Source organism: Chanos chanos, chromosome 3, assembly GCF_902362185.1.
Source record: "Chanos chanos chromosome 3, fChaCha1.1, whole genome shotgun sequence".
NCBI classification, from domain to species: Eukaryota; Metazoa; Chordata; class Actinopteri; order Gonorynchiformes; family Chanidae; genus Chanos; species Chanos chanos.
The window spans coordinates 38,132,070-38,157,217 of record NC_044497.1 but is presented as its reverse complement, the minus strand read 5'-3'; the positions used below and the strand labels follow the sequence as shown (position 1 = coordinate 38,157,217).

Here is a 25,148-nt window from a genome sequence, read left to right as displayed (position 1 = left end):
TATCTTATTGAGATAAACAAAGTTTCCAAACTTTGCCTTTAATTACTGAGCACTCTGTCTTAGATGGAAACAAAAAACAGAGAGGTGCATTAATTTGTCAGGCCTTCCTGGTGCAGCAAAGATACTCGCTGATTTGGAAAGACTTGGAAGCATAGTAAAGTGAGATCTTTTGGTAAACTGAATTAAGGTCAATGAAAACAAGACGCCCAGAAGTATTAAGAAGGCCTCAGGTCTTACTGTTATTGGACTCGTGGTGTGCTATATATTATGGCTGACTGCCATCTCATGTTCACACTGTTGTTGAGGGAAAACCAACTCAGGCTTAATTTAGCAAGAAACGCTTTCAGTTGGTCAGTCTTTGACAGAGCTTCTCGGCACAGCCAAACAACTGCAGGGTCAAGGCTCACATTACCGCCCGCTCCCAAAAACAAGTCTGGGGTTTTGCAAAATGCGATGGTACACAAAGCTTTATTGATACGCAAAGGATTTTAGTACTTTTACATTTAAAACATTTGTTTTTGAAGAACCATCAAACATATGACATATTTTATAGTTATATCGAGTATTTGTAAAACAGACTTGTTTGTGAATTGTGGGGTATTTGTGAAACACTGCATTCATTTGTTCTGGTATAAACGCCAAGCAAGCCAATAAATATTTACCACGGCAGTGTCCAGATGGAGACAGGGCGGCAGTTTTGGAGTAGAGCTCTTCCCCAAACAAACAGAGCTAAAAGACCATTTGTCAAATTAACCTCTAAACACGATGGGAGCACCAAAGTCTTTATTATAATCAACTTTGGTAAAGTTAATGTGTGAAAAGCGGCAAACCTAAAACCCCTTTATAAAATGAGAATCCATAACTCAGGCTTGGGAGAACATGTGTGTGCGATGCTTTGGCACCTTGCACAAACTGATGCCTAAGCTGACTGGAATCTGGATGCCCCCGGTGGATTTGGGTGAGGCCTGACTAATTCCTTCTCTAAAGGTTTTTGTTAAATGTTTTCATGCCTCTGGAAATTCCAGGATGTTTTTAAAGGATGTTTTAACAGACATAATTTATAATTTTTTTTTTTTAATGAAGCCTGTCTGCACTTACTCAAAAGAGTGTGTTCATGAATATCAAGTTTTGGCTTTCATGATCAGCCCACAGGGCCAGCTCCATTTGGTCTAAATTAATACTATAAAGACTATTTTCTTTGCCTCTTGGATGTGTGACTGTTTGTCTGCAGGTGCAATGTGAACATGTGTCTGAAGTCCTCACCCACACAGGAGCGTCCGTCTGTGCTCACAGCCAATCCGGCCATACACTCACATCTGTAAGAGCCCTCTGTGTTTACACAGCGTCCGTTCATACACATGTTTGGGGTCAGGCACTCATCAATATCTGTGAGAGAAATAGTGTTTTAATAAATCACGCACACACATACATTTCCCTACATGCATTCTCTCATTCATCATGCATTAATAGTCTACACATACATTTTTACTTTCACCTCAGTAATGGTAAATGTGATGATAATTTTGACATGCTGGTGGACAGTTATTGTATTTCCGTTAGCTGTCTTCTCTTAACTAATGACTTAATCATTATCATTTGTATTTATGATGCAAATACTGACATTTGATCCACAGAAGAGCAACCGGACCGCACATTTACATCAGCTACTGATATGAGGCTTTATTTGCTGTATGTAATCAGGGAAATAATCATGAGAAAAGTTGGCTGATTTTTTTTTTTTATCTTGGGGACATTAAGATATCAGAAGCATATATGGATGGAAGGAGTGGTGGAGATGAATGCACAGACTGATCTACCTATACAGTAACGTCCACTAGAGGCCAGGGTGAAGCCAGGCTTGCATACACACTTGAAGCTGCCGTCCTCATTGATACACATGCCGTTCAGGCACATGTTGGTGGTGGCACACTCGTCATGATCTGTAAGGAAGACGTGACACAAACTATTCTGAACATTTGTCATTATGAACTTCTCAGCTACGTACAGACTTATCTGTTAGGGGATGGATCTGCTAAATGATGACAAGCATAACTCATTGCATATGCAGTTCACTGATGGAACCTGCAGTCTGATCCAAAGGCTTAGCCTGAAATGCTTCACTAACTCATTTTCTTTTCCTCTGTAACCTCTGTTCACACCTGACCCCACAAAGGTGTAAAAATCCGTAAGGTTAGTAGTTCTGTTGGTGCCCTAGCTGATTTGAGTTCTGAATGGAGCTAAGAACGCCAGGTGTGATGGGAGCATTTTGGGACAAGTTTGATGGCTCTGACTAACATCGCCATGAAAGAGAAATCATGACAATCTTTTCACTGCTCTTGGTTACACTTCCGCTATGAACTCATCTATTCAGTCACAGATCTACAGCAGTTTATCCAAAGTTGGGTAGGAAGCAATAGAGGAGGAGCACCAGAGCAGGGCTCATATCTTACCCATGCAGTTTCTGCCATCTGGTGTGAGCTGGAAGCCTGCATTACAGATGCACTGGAAGCTGCCCTCTGTGTTCAGACAGCGGCCATTCTTACACAGAGCCCCATTGTGTAGGCATTCATCAATGTCTGACAGGAAATTACATCACAGGACACGGTCAACTTCAATTTCAATAGGGTACTGTCTCGCAATCAGAGTGAGTTTTCATGGGGGCACTGTTCCATAATCTGTGTTAGGAGACTAAGTGGCTTGAAAGTCTTATTGTGCTTCTTAGAAGGCTGAAGTGTAGCAACTGAAAGCCTGTTATTGGTGTAGTATATTGTTACAGTATTGTTATTGTTTTGTTTTTCAAATATAAACTGCACCACAAATGCGTCACACTTAACATTTTCAGAAAAACAAATAAATAAATTAATCAAACATGCCTATAAACAACAACGGACAGGGATAAATCATTTGATTCGTTTGAAAGACTACAGCTGTAGGCTATTTCTTTTAATAGGAAGGTGTGCACATACCACTCTCATTAATATTGCATGCTACAACTCGCAATCTCTGCTCTTACCTTCACTGACACTGTGAATTAAAATTGTTCATTAACTGCAACACTCTCCATAACAAATTTAATCTATGTACCATGCTTTAATTTTGTAAAAATAACAATAATTAAAATCGCTTAGTAATCAACGCATTAGCCAGATGGTGAGCACTGCAAAGGGTTTGCTCATTATCTTCCTGCGAAGAGCATTTATAAACATGTACCACGAAATGAGACATAAGACTATGATGCAATGACAGTGTGCAAAACGTCTGTACGTCACACAAACACAAATAAACACACACAATGTCCTGGTAACAGTGACACTCACCTATGCAGGTTTGTTTGCCTGGAGTTCTCTGGAAGCCTGGATGACACTTGCAGTAGAAGGAACCAGGAGTATTGACACAGTCTCCATTTGGGCAGGGGTCAGAGACACACTCATCTACATCTGTGAAATGACCATTCACGTGGAGGATGTGACACTACTTATATGGAACCGCTCAGTATATTCAAGCCTGGTATGTCCAGTTTAAATCTCTCAGCCCTGAAAAGTCATTCAAAGCTGGGAGCTTCCGTTTCAGCGTTCCACAGAGAGAAAATATTTATCTTAGTTGTAATCATTGCCTTGTGTCAGTTAAAAAAGAAGTTTTGAAAAAGTAATGTGCTACAGACATCAGACATTCATCGCATTCTTTTGATTTTTTCCCCTAATCTGTCAAAAGCATTTATGTCGCTGAATGTGTGTGTGTTCTGTGCTATAATGTGGTGTTACCTGAGCATTCTCCACGGCTGTCCTGCCGGTAACCAGTGTTACACTCACAGCGATAGCTGGATGCGACAGGTACACAGCGTCCATGGAGGCAGAGATGAGGAAGCTTCTGGCAGATATTAATGGTCTCGTTCAGAGAAACTGCGGACCATATATTTATACATGTAAAAAAACAAATATAGTATAGCTGAGCTATGAATATGGATTCAAAATGGTAGATAAGTGAACACTATGATATACGCCTATTGATGCATGATCAGTCTAGAAACTTGCTTGTATGAGAATTAATAGTGTTTGGTCCAAGAATAATGTGTTCTTTTAAACTAGATTTTTATATTTCAGCTGGGGTTTCTCAGACATGGTGCAAAACATTCCACACTGTACTTTAGTCTATATTTAACTGATCACAGAGGAGGAACAGTTAAGAAGGTCTAAAGTCTAAATTAATCTTTTAGGGAAGCAGGGTAAACTTCAAATTAATGGTGTCTGTCAGTGGAGAGACATGAATAGCTTTTCAGTAGGAACCCAAGCACTCTACCAAACCTAGCTGGACAGGTTATTATCGACAGCATAAACTAGTTTATGGTTTAATTAAGTCATTTTTAAACATGTTTGATTCTGTTCATCTGAATCCACATCATTACAGGAGTTTTTCTAATCCATTCCATCCTTTAGGAGCTGTGCCATCTGTCCACGCTTACACTAATGAGGACTGATGACAATGGTGATGAAATCTTGTTTGACTTGGTCAATAATTGACTAACCCAAATCAGGGACTCCACATCCAAGAATAAACTGATTAAAATTTAAGATGTATTACAGAAAGTTACGTATTAGGACATGTTTAACTGTTCTAGAGTATGCCTACTCCAGGTTTAATTTTTACCCTGTTCAGGGTGCCTGACAGACTTCAGTTATAGTCTAAAAGTCTTCCAACATTTGTGTTGTGTTGTCACGATACTTGTGTACCTCACGATACTGAAGATGTCTTATTAAAATATTCAACTGAATAGCCTAATAAAAACTGTCTGTCTATCTAGGGAAGACTACCCTCCTTCATTTCATGGTATAAACATTCAAGGTACACAGTCCCAATTATAACCCTGTAATTAATCTTTGAGCATGGATATAATTTCAGAAATATGTGCAGCCACACCTCTCATTCACTCACCGATATCAGGTCGTATTGGTCTTTGTCCATTACCATTTCCGTTGATTGGAATCTGGGGAGGTCTATGGCCATTCCCATTCACTGGGTGAAGTCCCTGGCCATTGAGATTTGGATTATAGCCATTGGGCCTCTGTGGGTTCATAATCTCTGGGAATGTACCTACAGGCACTCCCTGGAGACACATTCTGCGGTAGTCCTCTGGTATAACCAAAACAGCATTACTATGTTAGTATTGGGAAGGATAAGAAGTGATCATCAAGTGGAAATAAAGGATCCTGTTTACCTATTATCATTCATTTCAAACAGGAATATATATATATATATATATATATATATATATATATATATATACACAATGCCTCAGACAACACTGGAAATGAATACCTCTACAATCTTTATATCCAAAACAGCATATATCAAGACAACAGGTGCAGATGTGGTGAGTAGTTTAGTAGTGTATATATGGGTCAAACAAAGGTCATACATGCCATGAAGGTTGACTCAGACAAATGGAATCGATCACATGGAACTATTTGTAAGTGAAAACTGAGAACTCTGATCTCATTTTAATGGTGCTAAGGTGGGTATAGACCAGCCCAGACCCATATCAGACCAGTTCCAAAAAGGCAAAATGTATGGATCTCTTATGCAAGGTGAGCTAAGGTGATCCTGATCCTGAGGATCTGGCTCGCAGTGGTATTCACAGAGTTGAGATCTGGGGTGAAAGCCAAGGTGAACTGGGGAGAGTGCCAAAGATCTCGCTCAGTCTAAACGTCTGACATAATGAAGGTACCACCCCCACAGCTGAGCATCATTATTTACAGTGAAGCACAGCTCTGAACACAGCACAGCATTTCTGCTGCTCACCAGCCACTGCTATTTATAGGCCATTTTAATAAAGCAGGGCACGTAAGGTTAAAGCTTAACACCAAAATGACCTTATAAGGAGATGTTCTGTTCAACCTTAAGAGTAGGGGGCTGCAGCTCACCATAAGCATCTGCTTGAAACATACACACTTCACTAGAAATTATTCCCTGAAATGCATTGAACTAATCTTAAGCAATGTATGGTATGGATAGGGGGAATCAGCTGTAAGGTAACTATTTATTTCAAAGATGCAAAATGAAAACGAGGGAATAAAGTGAATTAAATAATTGGAATAAAAGCATTCTGGTGAAAGATGTGACTCGGTATGCAGTATATACTAACAGGGGGTAAAGTGAGACCTCCCAGTGTATACAGTTGAAAGCCACTCACCTGAGCCTGGAATTGGACACATTTCAGGTACTGCCCCCCGCGCCCAGCAGCGGCCCCCATCACAGCAGCACTGAGGCTTACTGAAATGCCCACCCATCTCTTGAGCACATCGTCCATTCAACAGGCCCGCAAAGCAGGAGCCTGTCTGCTTATCTGAGACACATAAAACAGGACAATCACACGCAGAAAACACACACAGACACACACACAGACACACACACACACATATTAAAAAAAGGGCAGAGAAAGAAATGTGTTTGTTAGGATTTTGCTTAAAACATATAAAAGAAGCTATGTACATCACAAATCTCCTTATCATCACAACACTGAGTGAATTTTCAATTTTCAGTATCTAAAATTCAATCAAACTGTTTACCCAATCAAAGTGTTTCAAGGGTGAAATTTCCAGTATATTTATTAAATCAATCTATTTATCAATTAATCAGTTTATTAACCAAGCTACTTATCTAACCTGACCCTCACTAACCCTTTAGGATCACAGGTATGTGGCCTCCTTTTATGTCATAATCTAAAATCTCATTGTGGAGTGAACATACAGGCAGCAGCTTTGACATTATCTCCCCAGGAAGCCTTACTCGAATTGACCTGCTCTGAAATCTTACAGAAAGCTGCTAAGGTCGAAGGTTAACCACTCATGGCCAAAACACACTATCTTCCGACAGCAAGAATGTGTGGGGTTCCTATGCATGCAGCTTCTGAAATCAGCTCTCTCTCTCTCTTGTCCGTCTTTCATCGTACTGACATGTGTCTCATGTATTTCACTAATCTCTCTATATCTCTTTTATACAGTTTGCCTCCCTCTCTCACTGACTGTCTGTAGATTTCTACAGTATGGTGTTAAGGCCCAACTGATGACAGCAGCACAGAATGTAGGTCAATCACCTACTGTAAGGAGGTCCTGGCTCTATCTGCTTTATATAGCTGGGAGCACTGTTTGCACATGTGTCTCCATACGCTCGTGAAAGGCAAACCTTTAACATAAAATTCCTCAGACAGCCCAGGCAGGGGGTATACGTTCACCTCTCTCCATCTCCCCATAGCTAATCCACTTCTAATTAGATTGGTTTCCAGCATAGAAAACTGAATACAGTGACCACATTCTCTTTTTATGACACAGCTGTTGATTCCAAAGATGTTGCAAGCAAAAAAAGAATATTACTAGATGTGAATGAATATTTTTTCATTTCCCTCTACCCATTTTGTATGTCACCAGATGGTTCTGATCCCATTCACCACTTGTTATTTAAACATTATTATTTGGATGACAGTAGACAGAAGGCAGAAGTACAACTTACAAACTCAAATTCAAACAAATATTTCAGCAACTAGCACAACTAACTTGAGGCCTAAACTAAAGCTGATAAGCTCTTAAAAATATACTCATACAAATATACAGAGTTTATTACAGATTGGGCACAAACCCTGGATTCCAGTCACCTCAGCCATCTCAGGAGCTGTTAAAGATCATAAGCGTATCTGTTTTAAAAGTTGAACAGTACTACTTTAACACCATTTCAGAGTTAAGACAAGAATTGAATTTCTTTCTAAACCTCTTTTTAGTGACAAATGGTTGCACTGTGCAATGCAATGAATGAAAACATAATGCAGAAGTGAGATTTTAAACTGCAATTCAGATGCTTTTACACTGAAGGTCTTTATTCTAGACAAAATTTGGTTTAGGGAAACAAATTTGTTAAGCTCAGACTTAAAAATAAAGTCTGTAGACTCTCTCACCGAGCCAAAAGCCAAACACATCACTTCATCAGTTATAGAAAATGGCAGGCAACCTGCCTCATACAAAAACAAACTTTAAGAATCTGCAAACTTTAAGAAACCAATGATACAGACAAAAAGTCTTTTTAACAAAATCTCCACATTGCAAAACGTAGCCCTAGGACTGACAATATTCCAACCATACCTACTACATACTCCATACTTCTAACCATACCATGCTTTTAAAAAGACCATTTTCTGTTAGCTGTAAGTTGGAAGATAGATAGTTGGAAGCTGAGTAAGAAATCAGTTGGAAGCAGAGTAAGAAATTGTTAACTCCCAGTAATCACCACGTTTGTTTCCTTCTTCTAACCCCCCCCCCCCTTAATAATAGTTGTTAACACTCTTTAGTTGTGATTTTTCCGTTTACTCAACTGATGGTTAGAGGTCGCAGAAGTACAGGGCCACGGTGAGTATTTGATAGATGACAGCATGAAATGGAGTGCTATGCTCCTTTAACATCCACTGGGTTGTTGCCTCTTATACGAGTGAACATGTGTTGACAGTCACTTGACAGCAATTCAATGATAAAAGCAAACATTCAGAGTCTGATGCTCTGTTTACTGGTAAAGATGACGAGCACCTCAAGCATCAGCTTTAGGCAGAGAGTAGAGCGCAGTAATAATAATAATAATAATAATAATAATAATAATAATAATAATAATAATAATAACAACACAGGAAAATTCCACTGGCAGGCTGGCAACTTTTAATGATAAGACATTCAGACTGAACTGGATTTGCAATGGAAGCCGTCCAAAAGCAAATAGGTAGTAATTTATGAGAGTGACAGAGTATCTGTTCTAATCCAATGTGAGCATGGTTTTCAGTCATGAGAAGGAATTTGGTAAAACATACGTACATAAAATCTTATCGGGTTGTTTTGCACTTTTACATGGTATAAAATAAAAAAAAAAGAGCCAAAAATTTAAATTTAAAAAGTAAACCTGTTCTGGTTAATGGTGCATGATGCAAGTTCAGTGGTTTTAACCAGGTGTCATGCCTTTCTCTTGCATTTCTGGATTGTAATTTGGTCACCACAGTTTTTACGGAAATTAAAATGGAAACTCATGGATGAATTATGAAGCAATCGCTGTTTGATGGAAAAATCATTCAACGATGAATTTGTTAATTCATTACAGCTTATCTGGTTTTGTTAAGAAAGTCAGACTGTCACTATGCTCAGTAAGCTTCTAGCGTGTGCTGACAGATTCATAGGAATATTTTTCAACTTTGAGATGACCCACAAAACCACTGCTACCACAGAGTGAAGCTTTGCCTGTTAACAGCTCAGCACACAGGATCTGACAGTGAGACAATTTAACTTGCAGACCTCATTCTGCACTTCACCTCCATTCATCAGTAACCCCTACTCCACCTCTAACTCTCTCTCTCTCTCATTCTCCAGAGCTGGAATGCTGGGCTCATTGGGTGGTAATTACAGGTTCAGGTCCGGCCGTTGACACGGTGTGATCTCTCCATCATGCACCTGGGCAGAGCATTCTCTACTTGCCCAAACAAGTCAACTGTGCAGAGCAATAAAACCACTCTCTCTCACACACTCATGCAGAAAAACATTCTCTCTCTGTTTCACACACAGACAGACAGACAGACAGACAGACAGACAGACACACATACACACACACACACACACACACACACACAGACACTCTCTCTCAGTCAGTCTCTGTACCTGCCCCACAATAACTGGTGGGAGCCAACAGCCAGCAGGTCTCTAAAATGCAGCTGAGTTGAGGGAGAGGAGTTAAGGTCAGGTCTGTGATATATTGTGGGAAGGATACTTGATGACACCTCTTTTCTGGGCTAGGGGTCCGAAGTATTGACTGTGGCCTTTGGCCACAACTCTTGCATCCCATTTTGTGATACAAGAATTTGTGAAAACGGAGAGCAAATTTTGACCTTGGGAAGGTGTTGCTCCTAGGTGTTGCTCCAGTTTTTCAACAAATCATCTACATACCTCTATGTTTGACATCAGGTCACAGTCACTAGCAATAACTGACTCTAAGGGCAATATTTCTAAATGCATCAATAAAGTAATCAAATACAAGATTTTTCCCCCAATCACTTATCAGTATAAAACAGCCAACAGAGGACATATATTTACTACTTGCCAAAAATTAATTCACAGTGAAGCCCAACAACTGGAAATAAATTGTGTCATTTAAACCTAAGATGAAATACTATACATTAGAAAGATATATCTTTGACAGCAAAATGATCCGTTCTCAAGGTATTTTAGGTATCTGTCAAACCGTTATGAAAATATAAATTTTACATGTGCAATTGCTTTTATGGTCTATAATCAAGGATGTAAAGATTTTTGTCCTCACCTTACAAACTGACTTGTAATGTCACAATGTTAAAAATATTTAACATGTTTCATAAATATGCTACAATGCATATTTTAAAGCACATTTAAAACATAAACATAAATAATTAATATATATTTATATATATAAATATACATTTAGAAATATGTAATGTATTGCATGAAAACTCAAACCTACTAGTACTTAACATAAGACTGGAATGTAAAAGCAATCCATTTAAATGTATTCATACTATCTTCCACTTATGACTGAAGACTGTGAGCATTATGGAAGAAGATGCCTATCTTTCTGCTTTCTGTAAAAATGGCAGAAGTTAATGATGTTAATGTCAAAATACATGACTGACACGATTTCAGCAACACTCGAGGTCCTATCGCATCCAAACGATCCACTTTAAAATGAAGAGGAATTAAAAGAAAATGCACAATAAATAAAACTTTCAGAATGTGCCTCAAAATATGAAACAACACAAATGTACAGCATTTGCCACACTAGACTGTGTTCACTCATTCTGACCACTGATTTATTACTCAAGATTCCAGCATTTCTGCACTTACCCACACAGAATTTCTGGGTGGTACCCAGTTGTGAGATTTAGCACCAAACCAAATGGTCCAGTAGTTCCCTAAACAGCTCAGCTACATATTCTACAATTCAGTCTGTCTGCAAGAATGAAATTCCTCCACGCATGGTACACTGCAAATGCAAACGGCATCCAGAAAAGAAGGTGTGAAGTAAATGGAAGGGAAACCCTTGTCACACATACCAAACAAAAACGGTTGGCGTTATACAGTACGACTGAAAAAAAAAAGCTATTCAAACATATGAGAGAATTCCTACACTCCTCAAGCCCCCAAAGCACACAGATTTGCAAGAAATAAAGTATATGTCTAAAACAACAACAATACCCACTCTGGAGGCCAAGTTCCTCCTCCTCTCCACCAACACCACAGAGGGTGTGGATGACTGTCAGGCCGATCACAATTCAAAGACGCACAAGAGCAATAGTAAGTGTGAAGTGTCACAGTATGGTTTTTTTTTTCGTCTTAAAAAAGGTTTTCTCTGCAACCCAGTACGGTCAAACATGCTTGCAGTTTCAACAATGCACATCAGTCTCACAACTTTGTTTACATCGTCACAGAGGCAGCCTACAACAGACTGCACCACATTACAAGGCCAGAATGCTGGTGTTGGGGGGGAAAAATGATAAAATCTTGTGTCTTAGTTGACATTTGGGATTTTGGTGTTGAAGCACATTAACTCAGTCTTCCCACTAAATGATTCATGTGCACACAACACACACACACACTGAATCACACTGAATAAAACGATTCCTAAAGCCACACTCAAAACAGGACATGTGTAAGTGTTCCAGCTTACTTCTAAAGTATATAACATAATAGTTAGCAAACAGTTGTCAAATCTGTAGTGGATATGTTTTCAGTATTTATTTCTTTTAAGGATATTTATTTTCTTAAATACAAGTCCTACTGCGATGAGGCAGCGAATGGACAGTACAGCGATTAAACTGACTCACCAAAGCAGCGTGTCCGGTCCGCAGATGGCACATATCCAGACTGACACACACAGGAAAAGCTGCCCACTGAATTTACACACACTCCTCCGTCACACACATGTGGAACAGTGGAGCACTCATCCACATCTGGTCAATATCAGAGGGAAGAGAGACAATACCATAGGCTCTTACTGAGAAGCAGAAATTGATATTACTCAAGCACACAAAGAACTGTTTTAAAGATGTTTGTAGAGAATGCATTTGTACAACACTGATAGGTGTTTTTAATCGAGTGTTACTCATAAATCACGATTAAAAGATTTGTAAATAGACTGCGCCTTGAAGGCCTTAGGGAAGGATGGATCTGGCTGTTCAGCTAAGTGCTTCCTCTTGTTTACTTCTGTGATGTGAACAGTGCACTCAGTGTTTGAGTATTAGCTGATGAACTATAATCCAGACACACTCACATGCAGCATTTCCCAAAGAGAGAGCACTTCTTAGAGAAAAGAAAAAAACTGACCACTGAGGTAAACTAATCTTTCTCCTGGCACGTCAGTGCTTGTAAAGATTAGTAATTTTTCCCTCAGGGACACTTATGTTGAAGTCTATCACTCATAATACAAATGTATAGTCCAGTAAATAAATTAGTCATAATTCTGGGATGAAATGCAACAAAAAATAAAAATAGCATCTGGATCATCCTTAATTTGACTGAGTGAACCTGGGAGTAAAACTCAGCTTTATGTCCTTTAGCTTTTATAAGCCTTTATTGCGTTCAAGTTAACCAGTCAAAGAGACTATATAATAATGCACAACATCAGTTACTTTTTTCACTGTTCCATTTTAACCTTCTGCCATCATAACCACACTCATGTAGACAAAGGAAAATGTTTGGGACATTAAACATTAACAAAACCATTATGCTCTGCAATCAAAAATAGCGGCAGTTTCTGTTAGAATATGAAACAACCATTGTTGCACCATTCTTAAGTCATTTGGCACAAAACCAGGTATTCACTTAAATTACAGACCTACTATTAAGTAAAAGGTACTAATTAACAGGACACAGACCATAAAACAGTTTAGGAAAGTTATCTCCCGGTGCAACAAACTGTGATTTGTGTTACAACAAACAAACAAAAAAAACCCTTTTGCATGCATAACCAAATGAATCTTCATTTTTGCCATATGAGAAGTCATTTAGTCTTTTGTAGTTCGGCATTTTAGTATTTGTATCATATGTCAGTGCCTCCACAATACTTGTACACAGTAATTCGCTGTAACTGTATTGTTGTGTTGTGTTAAACCATGACAGCGGAAAACTTACCTTCACACTTTTGTGTGCCTTCATTCTGCTTGTGCCCAACTGGGCACTTACACTCGTAGGAGCCTACAGTGTTAATGCACTTTCCACCCTGGCACAGGCCTGGTACAGCTTGGCACTCATCAACATCTGGGCAAACAGAAAAAATTCAGCATTAAAAATACATGCATGTCAACACCACATCAAACACTGGAATTCTCAGTGAGACCAAAGTGCACAAATAGCACCAAGGAATAGCGATAAAACTGTCCACAAGTGCATGAGGTAACTTCAATGAATTTGATAAAGAAGTGGTAAATAACACAGTGATGAAAAGTTCTGCTTTTCATTATTACACAGCTCTTAAACTCAGTCCTGACTGGAGGTTCTGATTATTGCTTGAAATCATCTCAGTCGCTGATCAGAGTGGATGGACAGAAACAAACACAACAGTGCTCACTAATGTAATGCCATTAGTTCTCCCAGCATAGAAAATGAAATGTTTTTCACATCTATAGCAATAGACAAATAGGGCTGCGCGATATGACGATACATATTGTGTGACGACAGAAAATGATTTATCGTTTCATAGTATGCTCTATCGTTTATTTCATCGCGTTGCAAATCACACTCTTTAGGCAATATTTCGTCATTCGGATGATGCTTTGCGCTCTTCCTCACGGCACAGATGCAGGTGGGAAATTTGCATGAGGGCAGCACAAACAAACATGGAGGAGAGTGAATGTGACACAGAATGGGGTAATTCCAAACAGGAGAGGGACTCTGACCAGCCAAGACAAAAGACGAAGTAAAACTGAAGTAAATCCCATTTTAAGTGAGCTGTTTGATACTAATCACATTGCATTTTTCCTAAACCCCTAACTTGCCACGAATTGATATTTAGAACTAAGTCTATCCATTGAAATGAACCAAACTGAAACCTGAATGGCAAGTTTTTTTGTTTGTTTGTTTTACCGACAAGCAGTAATGCAAGTAAGCTTGCTGGTTGTGGCAAAGGCATTAAAACCATTGCCAGGCAACATGTGTTGTGCAAAGCATCCTGCGTAATGAAGTGTAGCAATGATTGTGATGGGATAAATGCAAGATGTATTTTAGACTGCTGTCAGGAGGATTAATGTATGGAAATGTATAAACTATTTATTCATTGAATTTACAGAAATGTGCTGTATCGTGATTTGCATCGTTATCTGAATATGAAATGACCTATATCGGGATATGAGATTTTGGTCTTATCACACAGCCCTGTGACAAATTGAAATAATATTATTTTCAATATCAATTGTCTGTTTCAAAGGTTGGATGAAATCTGCACTAATGGTCAGGATATCCTAATACTGTGCCCATTTCTACTGTAACACTCTCATTTGTCACATTGAATGGCTACCATATGCCTTAACTGCAACAGCTAATTGACCTGTTACATTCCTGTGGTGTGACACAACTTATTGCTTTTTCTTTGTGGTTTCACTTCAACGAGAGAATGTGCTGATTAACGTCCTTGGAATTGCTTTTGAGTTGTAACTTCAAAACTGCACTGAAAACCTTTAACAAAATAAGCCATTGCACTCTACTAACAATATAGCAACACATTAAGGTTATTCGTGGCCCATAATCTCATCCTACAACAAACTTCCAAGAGGAAATCTCCCAGTTGGATGATGGCGACCTTTCTAGCAGTTGCTAAAGGTGTGCGTGTAGGATAATTTGGCTTCAATTCTAATATACCAAGCAGCACCTGTTTGATCAACAGAGAAACAGAGGTCAAAACTCATGTCTACACTAAGCTTTTAAGCAGGTTGGAGGAATTTCAAAATACATCATTCAAATTATTTAATTATCAGAAGCTGCCACATACACCAAGAGAGAAGTGTGTTAGCTACAGTACACCCATATTGTAGCAGGTCACACCATTCTTTGCCTCCAGAACAGCTCTTTGTACTTTGGGGCACGGACTCTATAATGGTGTCAGAAACACTTCATACAATGCAATGGAATCACAGTTGCTGCAGTTTGGATTGCTACATGCTCGCACTGTGAACATCCCATTCCATCTCATCCCAAGAATGCCCTACAGGCTAGAGGTCTGCAGACTGTACAGAAGGTAAAGCAAACTTTCTGGGAATCTTTCTGCCACAATACGAGATTTGATGTAAGGCAAATTGTCCTGTTGGAAATATTTATGTGATAATAGGTAAACTGCTGCCATAAAGGGGTACACCTGGTCAGCAAAAATATTCAGCTCTGCCGTGGAGTTCAAACACGGCTCAGTCAGTGTTGAAGGAACTTAAGTGCCAGGAAAACATTTCCCATGCACTGTTGACTGTTTTTCCACTACTCAAATGCTCAGTTTTAGTCATTACATGCCCACTTCCTTCTTGGTTTCAGCTGACAGAAGTATGTGATGTAGTGTGGTCATCTGCTGCTATAGTCTATCTGTCACAAGGACAGGGGAGTTGTTTATTCTGAAATGTCTTTTTGCAAACCACTGCTCTGCTGTTATTTGACTGTTTGAGGCTTGACTGTTTGCTTGCACAATTCTTGCAGTTCTCCTCTGACGTCTCTCATCAACAAGTTATTTCTGTCCACAAGATTGTAGCTTAATGGAAGGTTTGCATTTGTTGCAGTACTCTCAGTAACCCCTAAACAATGTTATGTGTGCAAACCTAGGAGAGTGAATGTTCCTGAGATACTGGAATGAGCACGCACAACGCCAAGGATCATACCACACTTAAAGTCCCTTGAGTTGCTATCAGTCTCGTAGAACCATCCAGGAGAATGCAGCATTACAGTGTAAATGATGATTCCCAGTCGCTTGGGGCATTTTCTCAGTACAGAGATGAGTGCTACGTCTGGGGCGCTGCTACAGCTACTCTCCCCCTCATTGCTCATCAGTGGTCACTGATAGTCAAACATCTATATAATTATGAGCCCTGTCACACAATTATGGCTTCCCCTAGGTGTGTGATGTAGCCTGAAAATTGGACAAAGCTTGAACCCTGAAAAGATGCGATGGCTAACATCACACATATTGGAGGAGGTGTGACAGCCGGACTCATCTCAGCTGAGGGGGATGCTGCATGAGGGGGAGACAACAGTTCTTAGGTAGCTGAGTGTTCCAAATGGGGATAAAATAGAGGAATAGTTTAAAATGCAGTTTCATAAATACTGAAAACACCTCAAAGAGGAATACTTGCAGTGTTTTATACCATATGCTATCATTTTCATATGTTTTGGTTAAAACAGAAACAAAAAAACACAACAAAACAAAAACAGAACAAAAATGTAATCTAATATCCTTTGGACTGTGTAGTACTTAATAATTCATTTACATCTTCTGTTTTAAATATGCTTGTTCCTGAAGTGTCTGAGGACAAATAAAAGCTTACATAAACCATGCCACCATCATGATATTTCTGTGTTCCTGGTTAACTCTTTTGAATGCTATGGATATTGAAGCAAAGCTGTTCCAGATGGGTCATGAGAAGCCAGAATCAGTGATAAGGCTTGGCTGAGGAAGAAAGCATCTGTGCATATAGTCCCAGTTTGGGTTAAATTGCAACAGTATGTGGAGTCTCCTGGAATCTACTACTTTGAAAGCCAAGCCTAAATGTAGTATGGGGGCATCACAGGTCCCAGGCATTGAGGGAAACATCAAAAGTGTGGTTGGCAAAGACATAACACTGGCTATGGTGGAGTGAGCCTGGAACTCACTCATTCAACACCTGTCACTAGAGCTGGCATAACGGATACTTTGAACTCACTGACCAGGATTCTAGTTTCAAAATTCAACAGACCAAAGCGCCCTCAAAGAACTGGAAATCCACAATGAAATTGAGCTAGACATTTCACATCTAAAACAGATTATAGAGCTCTACACTGGTGCCATCTTTGATCCAGACTGTCTGAGGTTAATTAATTCACAAACACTGCCATTTGTATGTAACTAATAATTGTCTCTTCAAATAAAAATCTAAGAAAAACAAACTCAATTTGGTGTCAACTGATATAACTGTAACCACTACAGGACAAGGACAGCATCAGATTAAAAATTATGAAAGACATACTCCACTAACTCAGGTAATAAGTACGATGCAACCCTGAGTTTGAATAACTCATAATGATAAAAGTTTAAATAGTTCAGTATAACCAAGGAGTACCATGCCATCTTTGTGGTATTGTGAGAGAATAATCAGGGTGTGCTGCTACAGCGACACAGAGATTTTACAGGCTTCATTATCACAGAGGGCTGGTCCGTTCTCCGTCTTGTATCGGGTGCTCTGTGGGGTTGAAGATAGTGGCATGTATGTCACGTTCCGTGCCAGCCCCAACAGAAGATCAAAGTGTCTCAGGATCGTTTCAACACATTTGCCTCTCCAACTGTGCATGCTGAAGGGGCACACACTGCACTATGTTTCCTTTCTCTCAGAAGACAGGATATCCAACTGAAGCCTGTAGTATCCAACTGGATTCCCTCCCCTCTGAAGTTAAAACAAGTTCCAAGCGAGAGTGTCGGCAGGGGATTCTGATGTCGCTCAGTTTGCGGACCCACACTTGGTCAAGCCTATAAACCCTTTTCCTTAAAGAAGCACCCGTTTGACCTCATATCTATTTGGCTTTGACTTCAGATGTTGTCTAATACTGTATGTCTGCAGCACTTCCCCCTGTCTGGACATCCAACAGTTGAGAAATATTTGTATGTTTTTCCAGTATCTATAAAGCTTCTGTTCTCTGGAATGGTTCGTGCCATATCACCAATAAAAAGCATTCCCCTCTGGATGGGATCTGTGCAATATAACATCTGATAAATAATTACCATCTGAAGAATAAAATCAAGGTTTTTGAGGTCTTTGTAGAGAAGGCTTTTCACTCTACAGACATACTGACCATGTAACTTTAATGCTACTGTGGTTGCTTTGAAAATAACAAGACCAGACCACTATCTCTTTGAAAGGGAAGTTATCCCTATTGGTGGAACTGTAAGGAGTACCAGTTTTTGCCACATGTTCATCATATTTTACATCCCTGATGAATAATGCATTACATAGAGCAGTAAATCTTGTAATGGATTAGTAACAACAACAGAAAATGGTTCTGCTAAGCTGTTACAAGTATTACTCATGAGCTGGCCAGCTCTTTTCAATGCGTCAGCGTAGCAACAACCATGTTATATTTACTGCTGTTTTAGTGCTAGATCATGTACAATACAACAAACCTAAACTCTTGAGGTCATCACACTTCAGAAGTTTAAACAAGAACTCATATCAAATGTCTACAGAGAATCATTTCAAACATGTGAAAATGTAAAATATAGGGGTGTAACGGTACACATAAGTCACGGTTTGGTACGTATCTCAGTTTTGAAGTCACGGTTTGGAATGTTTTCAGCACAGTGAAAAAGACATGCAAAACAAGAAATTTCTTTTCATTTGCTATGAGTTTACTTGTGAACTTATAAACTTGTACAAGCTTGTAAACAGTGGCAAACTGGCCATAATTTCCAGTTTGCACTCCACTCTGTTTTTTCCTTGTACCAGTAATATTCACATTTGGATGATGCCGTCTCAAATGAGTAATCATGTTCAACATATTGCCAGCAACATACCCGATTTCAGTTTAACAATGCCGGCACGCTGCCTTTGTCTTATCCACTTGGCTTTGCCCATTGCTACTGTAGTTCACTGGAAAACCGAAATGTTCCCAAACAGAAGACCTTAAGAACACAGGAGGGTCCTCAAGCTCTCACTTTGCAGTCACCATACTTACGAGACTGCATGATTGAACATGTGCTAATTCAGTTGATAAGTTATGGCTCCGTTATGGAATCGGGAAGGAAACAGAGTTTTAAATTTTAGTTTTGCATACAGAAATGTAGAAAAGAGGGCAAACTGTATCTCGTCAAGTAATGCTTTATTCGCTAACGTTTCGGTCGACTGTCCATCAGACCATAAAAAAGTTATGCATGTAACATGCGAGGTTAAAGTGAGACTACATTCACTCGGATCACAATGCTCACCGAACCGAACGCTCTGTACAAATATGTGTACCGTTACACCCCTAACACAAAATATACAGCTTGCTCTAACTTTAAAACAGAATCATAATTTCGTGACTTACATGTGTTATAGTGTTAACTGTGAAATGAAAAATGAAAAAAATGAAAAAGCAGCCTAACCGATCTATCTTCACCAAACTGACTAATCTTTAAATGACATGGGACTCAGCAGCTATCAGGGCTGACAGAGCACTCACCCTGGCAGGCTCCGGTGCGGATGTTAGGTATGAAACCACGGCGGCAGGGCTGGGGCTGGGCGGGGCACATTTCACAGGGATGGCCCCAAGCACGGCCTACCGTGGCACAGCACAGTGTCTTAGTGCACACAATGCCACTCACAAGGCCTTGGCACATCTGGTTATTCACCTGAGTGAAGCAGGGACCCGTTCTGTAGTCTGAGGGAGAAAAAAAAAAAACACAACCTCATATCAGAGACAATGAACACATTTTACATCTATACCTAGAGCACAACGTTTAGGAAAAAATGCTTTAGTTAAGTTTTGACATGTATGAAATAAGAAAGAAAAAGACCAAATCTGAAGAGCTGTAGAATAAACTGTTCAAAAATGGTCCAGTGATGTAGCATATTTACAGCATATATATGAAAACAATACACAACAATATTTGAAAGGAAAATGGAATCATTTATCCTTTTTAAAGGTGAGATACCTCTTTTCTGTTTGTGGCCAAAGCAGTTAACTGACAGAATTACAGTTTAAGATATCTTTACAAAGATAAGGAAATGAAATTAGCATGAATCTGACTCATAAATGCTCTAGTTGTCTGAACAGGGTGCTTTTAAACCATGCTAAATATACCAAAATGTAACAACACAAAGGGCTTGTGCAAAGCAGTGACACACAGTACCACTGAAAAACAAACAAAAAATCCTGAGTATTTGTTTGATTATGTGCCCTAAATATAAAAGTAAGAGGATATATCCAGCACGTTTTTCATAGTCGCCACCTAATGATATACTGTAACAAGAAAGACACCAATAGAAGAGTAACTTGCATGCAAACGAATCAACATGTACACAAAGGTGATAACCTTTACTGACTGCGTGGAGCTTTAAACTCTTTTTGGAGCTTCATTTTAAATAATAAATTCCTCTATAAATTTCTCTCTATTCCTCTAAGAGATAGCCCCTGAGTTTCAGTGTGCTCCACCTCCACGTTAAGACCTTAAGGCCAACACAAGGGGTCCGTCATAAATACCGTGCATGTAAAGTGTGTGTTTGTGAAGCATTACGGGGTGAGAGTATATACAGCTGCATCTGAAGCACTGACAGCTCCACTTCTGTCAGCCTGAGTCTGCTTTTAACGTGACTTATAAACATTTACAGAGAGGCTCACAGGCCAAGCCAGGAGGCATATTCACTCGGTGATCACTCTTGACACGTTTGTGGTTTAGATGCGGTCAGCGTAACATATTCCACTTAGTGAGATCTTTGACTCATGGGACAGTGTAAAAATGAGACATAATAAAGAAGACTAGTTCAGCTGATTAATCTTCATTCATCATGTGTTATATGTTACATGTTTATGGTTCATAATTACAGGGTGTGGAGGGTTTACTTGTGGCACTCCTCTGATTCAGGATATTGCTTTCACATATAAAACATTTACATTAATGCACCAACAGTCTCTAATACTTTACAACACCTTAGTTAAAACACACACATCAGAGACAACAAATCAGATAAACTCTGATTGGATAACCAAATGGATGGGATGAATTTTTGTAACTTGGAATTTAGATCAGTTGTTCTTTGATTCATTCTTTGAGTTTGTCAGTTATCAGACAGGTTGGGCTTTTGTAACTTTGTACCTGTCTATCAGTAGTGTACTCCATCACTAACTACACATTTTAATCAAATATTACAAGAGTAATTACAAACAAACAACTTGACAAAAGTCATTACAGTTAATAAAGTACATCGTACAAGCATGGCCAGGATGACATGCTTTAAGAAATCAGAGATTTGTCACAACAACATAAACTATCATTGTTCTTCTCATTATTCAGAGTCTGACAGCATGAGTAATCAAGAGCTACAGTGAAAGTTGTTTGAAGTTGCTATGAAAGAAGGATTGCACTTTTGTCACAAATACACTGAGGGGAAATGCCACCACACCCCAACCCCCTTAAAAAAAACGAATAAATGAGAGAAGAATGCAAAAGAGTAGAGCTAAAAACAAAACATCACAAGTAAACCAGCTCAAAATACATAAACAGATCCTATGAGGTTCATAAGGTGGTATCACAAATCAATATCATCTTCCCATTTTAAGTAAAATTACTACACATATATAAGTTTTTCATTTAAGCTGTCTGGTGAGACAAACAGCAAATAAAACAAATTATGATGTCAAAGCCCTGTGAGGCTGAACAGAAGGGTTCGATTTTCAGGATCATGAAGAAAATTATTTCTGTTTAGAGAAACATATGAAAAACAAAAGTCCATTCCATAAAAGCAGACTGCCCAGACAATGACTTCCACTGCATAAATAGTGAGTCACACCATACTGCTATCCCTATCTCTCTCTCTCACACACACAAACTCATCTGGAAATAAAAAAATCAGAAAAACAGACTGAAAAAAAGCTAAATGACACATGCATTATAACACTCAGCAAAATAATGTCAGTAACAACATCTACCACTCAACAACATCATCATGTTGTTGGTGGAATGGTAGATTATTATGTGTATGAGCTAAGCTGATGTCATAATTAATGGTACTTTTCATTTCTGCATTTTTTTTCTTGATGAAAAGATGACCTCAACGATACGCAAACACTTTCCTCCAAATAACATCCTTGAGGATGTTTTCCTACTCTTAACTTATACACTCACAATTTCCTGCAATAAATATGACAAAAAAAAAAAAAAAAAACAACAAAAAAAAACCAACTGAAGACAAGGCGCCTTTTTAATGCTTACAAGTGAATGACCTAAAGCAGTTGGACTGGTCATGAATGTGACTGGTCTGCTGACTAAAGAAAAGAAATGAGTCGTTTAAGGTCTCCTCTGGCCTGGCCTGAGCCCATCCTCTTCTGCAGTGCTACTGAGTCCTGCACAAACCTCCTACAGAATGCTGCACATGTGTTCCACATTAGCACAGAACAGTCTTACATCTCAGCTTATGCTGCATGCTATTTGCAAATGCAAGGCATCTGAGAGCATTGTCACAACAATATGACAACACGGGGATATAATATTTCAGCTTTTGTTATAATTTTCAGCTTTTTTTGTGAAACATGAGTTCATGTGAGCTATTTTTGTGGTCATTAAAATACAAAGAAAAAGGTTTGAAAATTTAGTATTGTTATTATAGTTTAGGTGTCTCATTTTCTAACTTTAAGTGATATTTTAATTTAACTTTACGTCTTCATTTAATGCAAAAGTTCTCACACTGAATGAAAGAAAAAGCACAGAGAGAATCTTTAGCGACAGAATTAACAAAAGAAGCTTTAGTTGACAGTTCACTCTGTTGTCACTCCCAAAAGATCATAACACTAACAAGTATTTATGTTTTCAGTGTACTTTCAATGAAACTCCACCTACACAGTTTCATCTGAGGGATACTTCTTTATTTTCAGCCAAAGCTTCATTATAGTCTCTTCAATGAGTCTCTTAAAATGATGGGAATCCTTCTCCAGGATCATCTATAGACTTGGGATAGTGGGATGGTTAATATTAGACATAGTGGGATAGTTAATACTTTCTGAGCCACATTATGTTGTTCGATTATTCAAACTCACTTTTTCAATGTTCTGGCAATATATCTTCTCATCACAAACTGTCAGAGCTCTGTCTGTTAGTGAGTTCTCATGGGCTTCCTACGTTATAACCAATCCCCTTCACAAATAAAAAAAAAAAAAAAACTCTTTGGCCTGAAAGTAAATAATGATTTTATCAATGAACACAATGTTGTGGGTTTAGAGCTGACCACCTTTGGCAAAAGCCCACCTTAAATCTTCTTAAACAAGGTCCATGTGTGAAAACCAAATGAGGGACTGTCATGAATTGTTCAAACTGCAGCAGTATTTCAGAAGCAACTACTTTACATGTAAGCACTAATGTTTATTAGCTTTAAAACAGTGTGACCTCAGAGCAGCCAAAGCACATGACAATGCACCATCTAAAACCAGGCCAGGAGAAAACATTCAGAGCACATACAGATGTCTACAATGTTGTCCCTAGCTTAAGACAGAAACGGTCCAAACCTGGTGTTTGAATCATGCAGAGACCAGTGACTTGAAAAGCATTCTTTCTGGTCTGATTAAAGGGATACTGATGACAGACACTGGGAGAGCTCCCTTTTCATGGCCTGTCCTCATTTAGTCATGTTTTATTCACCTTTCTCTAAATCTACCTGTCACACTAAGCCCCTTATTTAAAGTAGTTACATATGCACAACAGGTACACAGTTGACCTGCCTGTCCAGACATGGACGCACAGGGATGTACATAATGAAAGAGAAAGACTGCAGAAAGTGAGAGAACGGAGGAGGGAAAGATCCAGAAGTAGAGATAGGAAAGTGTGAGAATGAAGGTGTAAGACAGACATTCAGTCTATGGATTGTACATGCAATATTCCATAAGCAGAGTTCAAGTTTCATAACAAATTTTCACATTCTGCTACCACTTACATAGAGTCTTACACCCCATCATGTCAACTATGTTATTACAGATCCCCTGCATACAATTTTACGTGTCAACACTACTGACCTACATGCAACAGAGGAGTAGTTGCAGCCCCCATGGCGCCATGTAGGAAAAGCTGTTTTTTTTTCTTTTGCCATGTCGTGTAGATTGTTTTTCCTTTTATTTTTCTCAGATTCTCTCAGCAACAGTATGTCAAAATGTCAGCAACTGTTGTGTTGCCAGATGAGTTTAGCGAACTTGTCGAGATAGGTAACTAGTAGTTACACGTAGTTAGTAGTATTAGTAGTAGTATCTTAGAATTCACTTAGTAAAATTCACTGTTGTGTGTGTGTGTGTGCGCAATCGAGGCAGAAAGAGGGGGAGAGAAAGAGAGAGAGAGAGAGAGAGAGAGAGATAACAATTATGGAAAAGCCAGCCACTACCTCAGCAGGCAAACAGCTTACTCTTCTCTAAGTGTTTATCTCCTTTACAGCTGCTATGTAAGTTCAGTTAATAATTCTATAGACTGTTGTTATGAATAGTTAACAGGTTAGATAATAAGCACCAAATTGTGACCTTAGTAAATGGTATATCATTTATGAAGATTTATAGAAAATTTACTACTACCTTTTCAATCTTTATTATTCACTTTTTAACATTTCAATGGGCATTAAGCAGTAGCAAGGTTCTTTAGTGTTTTTTCTGTACTGACTGTGAGTACAGTGTGGTGCATATGCTGGAAAAATCCACCAGATACATCACACAGAGTACACTGTAACTAAGATAGCAACTGTAACTAACTGTAACTAAGATAGCAATGCAATACTGCAAGAACAAAGTCGCATTTCACTGCAAATGAATGTATGGATGATGCACATAATGATGATATACATGATATACTCCTTTTACCTCTGATCCATTAACACAGTTAGCTGCTAAAGCACCTGCTTAAGTAATGCCAACAATGTTTTTTGAACAGCTAATCTGGTGGCAGTACAGAGTGCATGGTGGCCTAAAGGTCTGGCTGACATCAATGGCCATGATGTAAAATACAATAAAAAAAACAACAACATGTGAAATGTCTTCTGAGTAACAGTTGTCTTCCTCTAATGCAATTATCAGTACTCATTTAAAATCATAAATGATTTTGCATAACCTGCTCTTATTAGCAATGAAAAGTCATGAATAGCTATCCCCCAAAATTTCCTCTTCAAAGGCACACCATGTCTGCTTTTTTAAAGTGCAGACCTCTGTACACTAAACAGTAATGGG

At 38.9% G+C, this 25,148-nt stretch overlaps 1 protein-coding gene across 1 annotated transcript in view; it reads right to left on the bottom strand.

Annotated features, from left to right (window-relative positions):
* Nucleotides 1-25,148, bottom strand: part of fbn2a (fibrillin 2a) — a 76,253-nt gene that overhangs the window by 43,996 nt on the left and 7,109 nt on the right. Inside the window, exons 6-15 of the mRNA XM_030767829.1 lie at nt 19,422-19,619; nt 13,176-13,301; nt 11,870-11,995; nt 6,188-6,340; nt 4,930-5,127; nt 3,762-3,899; nt 3,318-3,437; nt 2,451-2,576; nt 1,818-1,940; nt 1,264-1,386 (exon numbers count right to left, since the gene is read on the bottom strand). Coding sequence (XP_030623689.1) covers nt 1,264-1,386; nt 1,818-1,940; nt 2,451-2,576; nt 3,318-3,437; nt 3,762-3,899; nt 4,930-5,127; nt 6,188-6,340; nt 11,870-11,995; nt 13,176-13,301; nt 19,422-19,619 — 1,431 coding nt within the window. The remainder of the gene's footprint in view (nt 1-1,263; nt 1,387-1,817; nt 1,941-2,450; nt 2,577-3,317; nt 3,438-3,761; nt 3,900-4,929; nt 5,128-6,187; nt 6,341-11,869; nt 11,996-13,175; nt 13,302-19,421; nt 19,620-25,148) is intronic.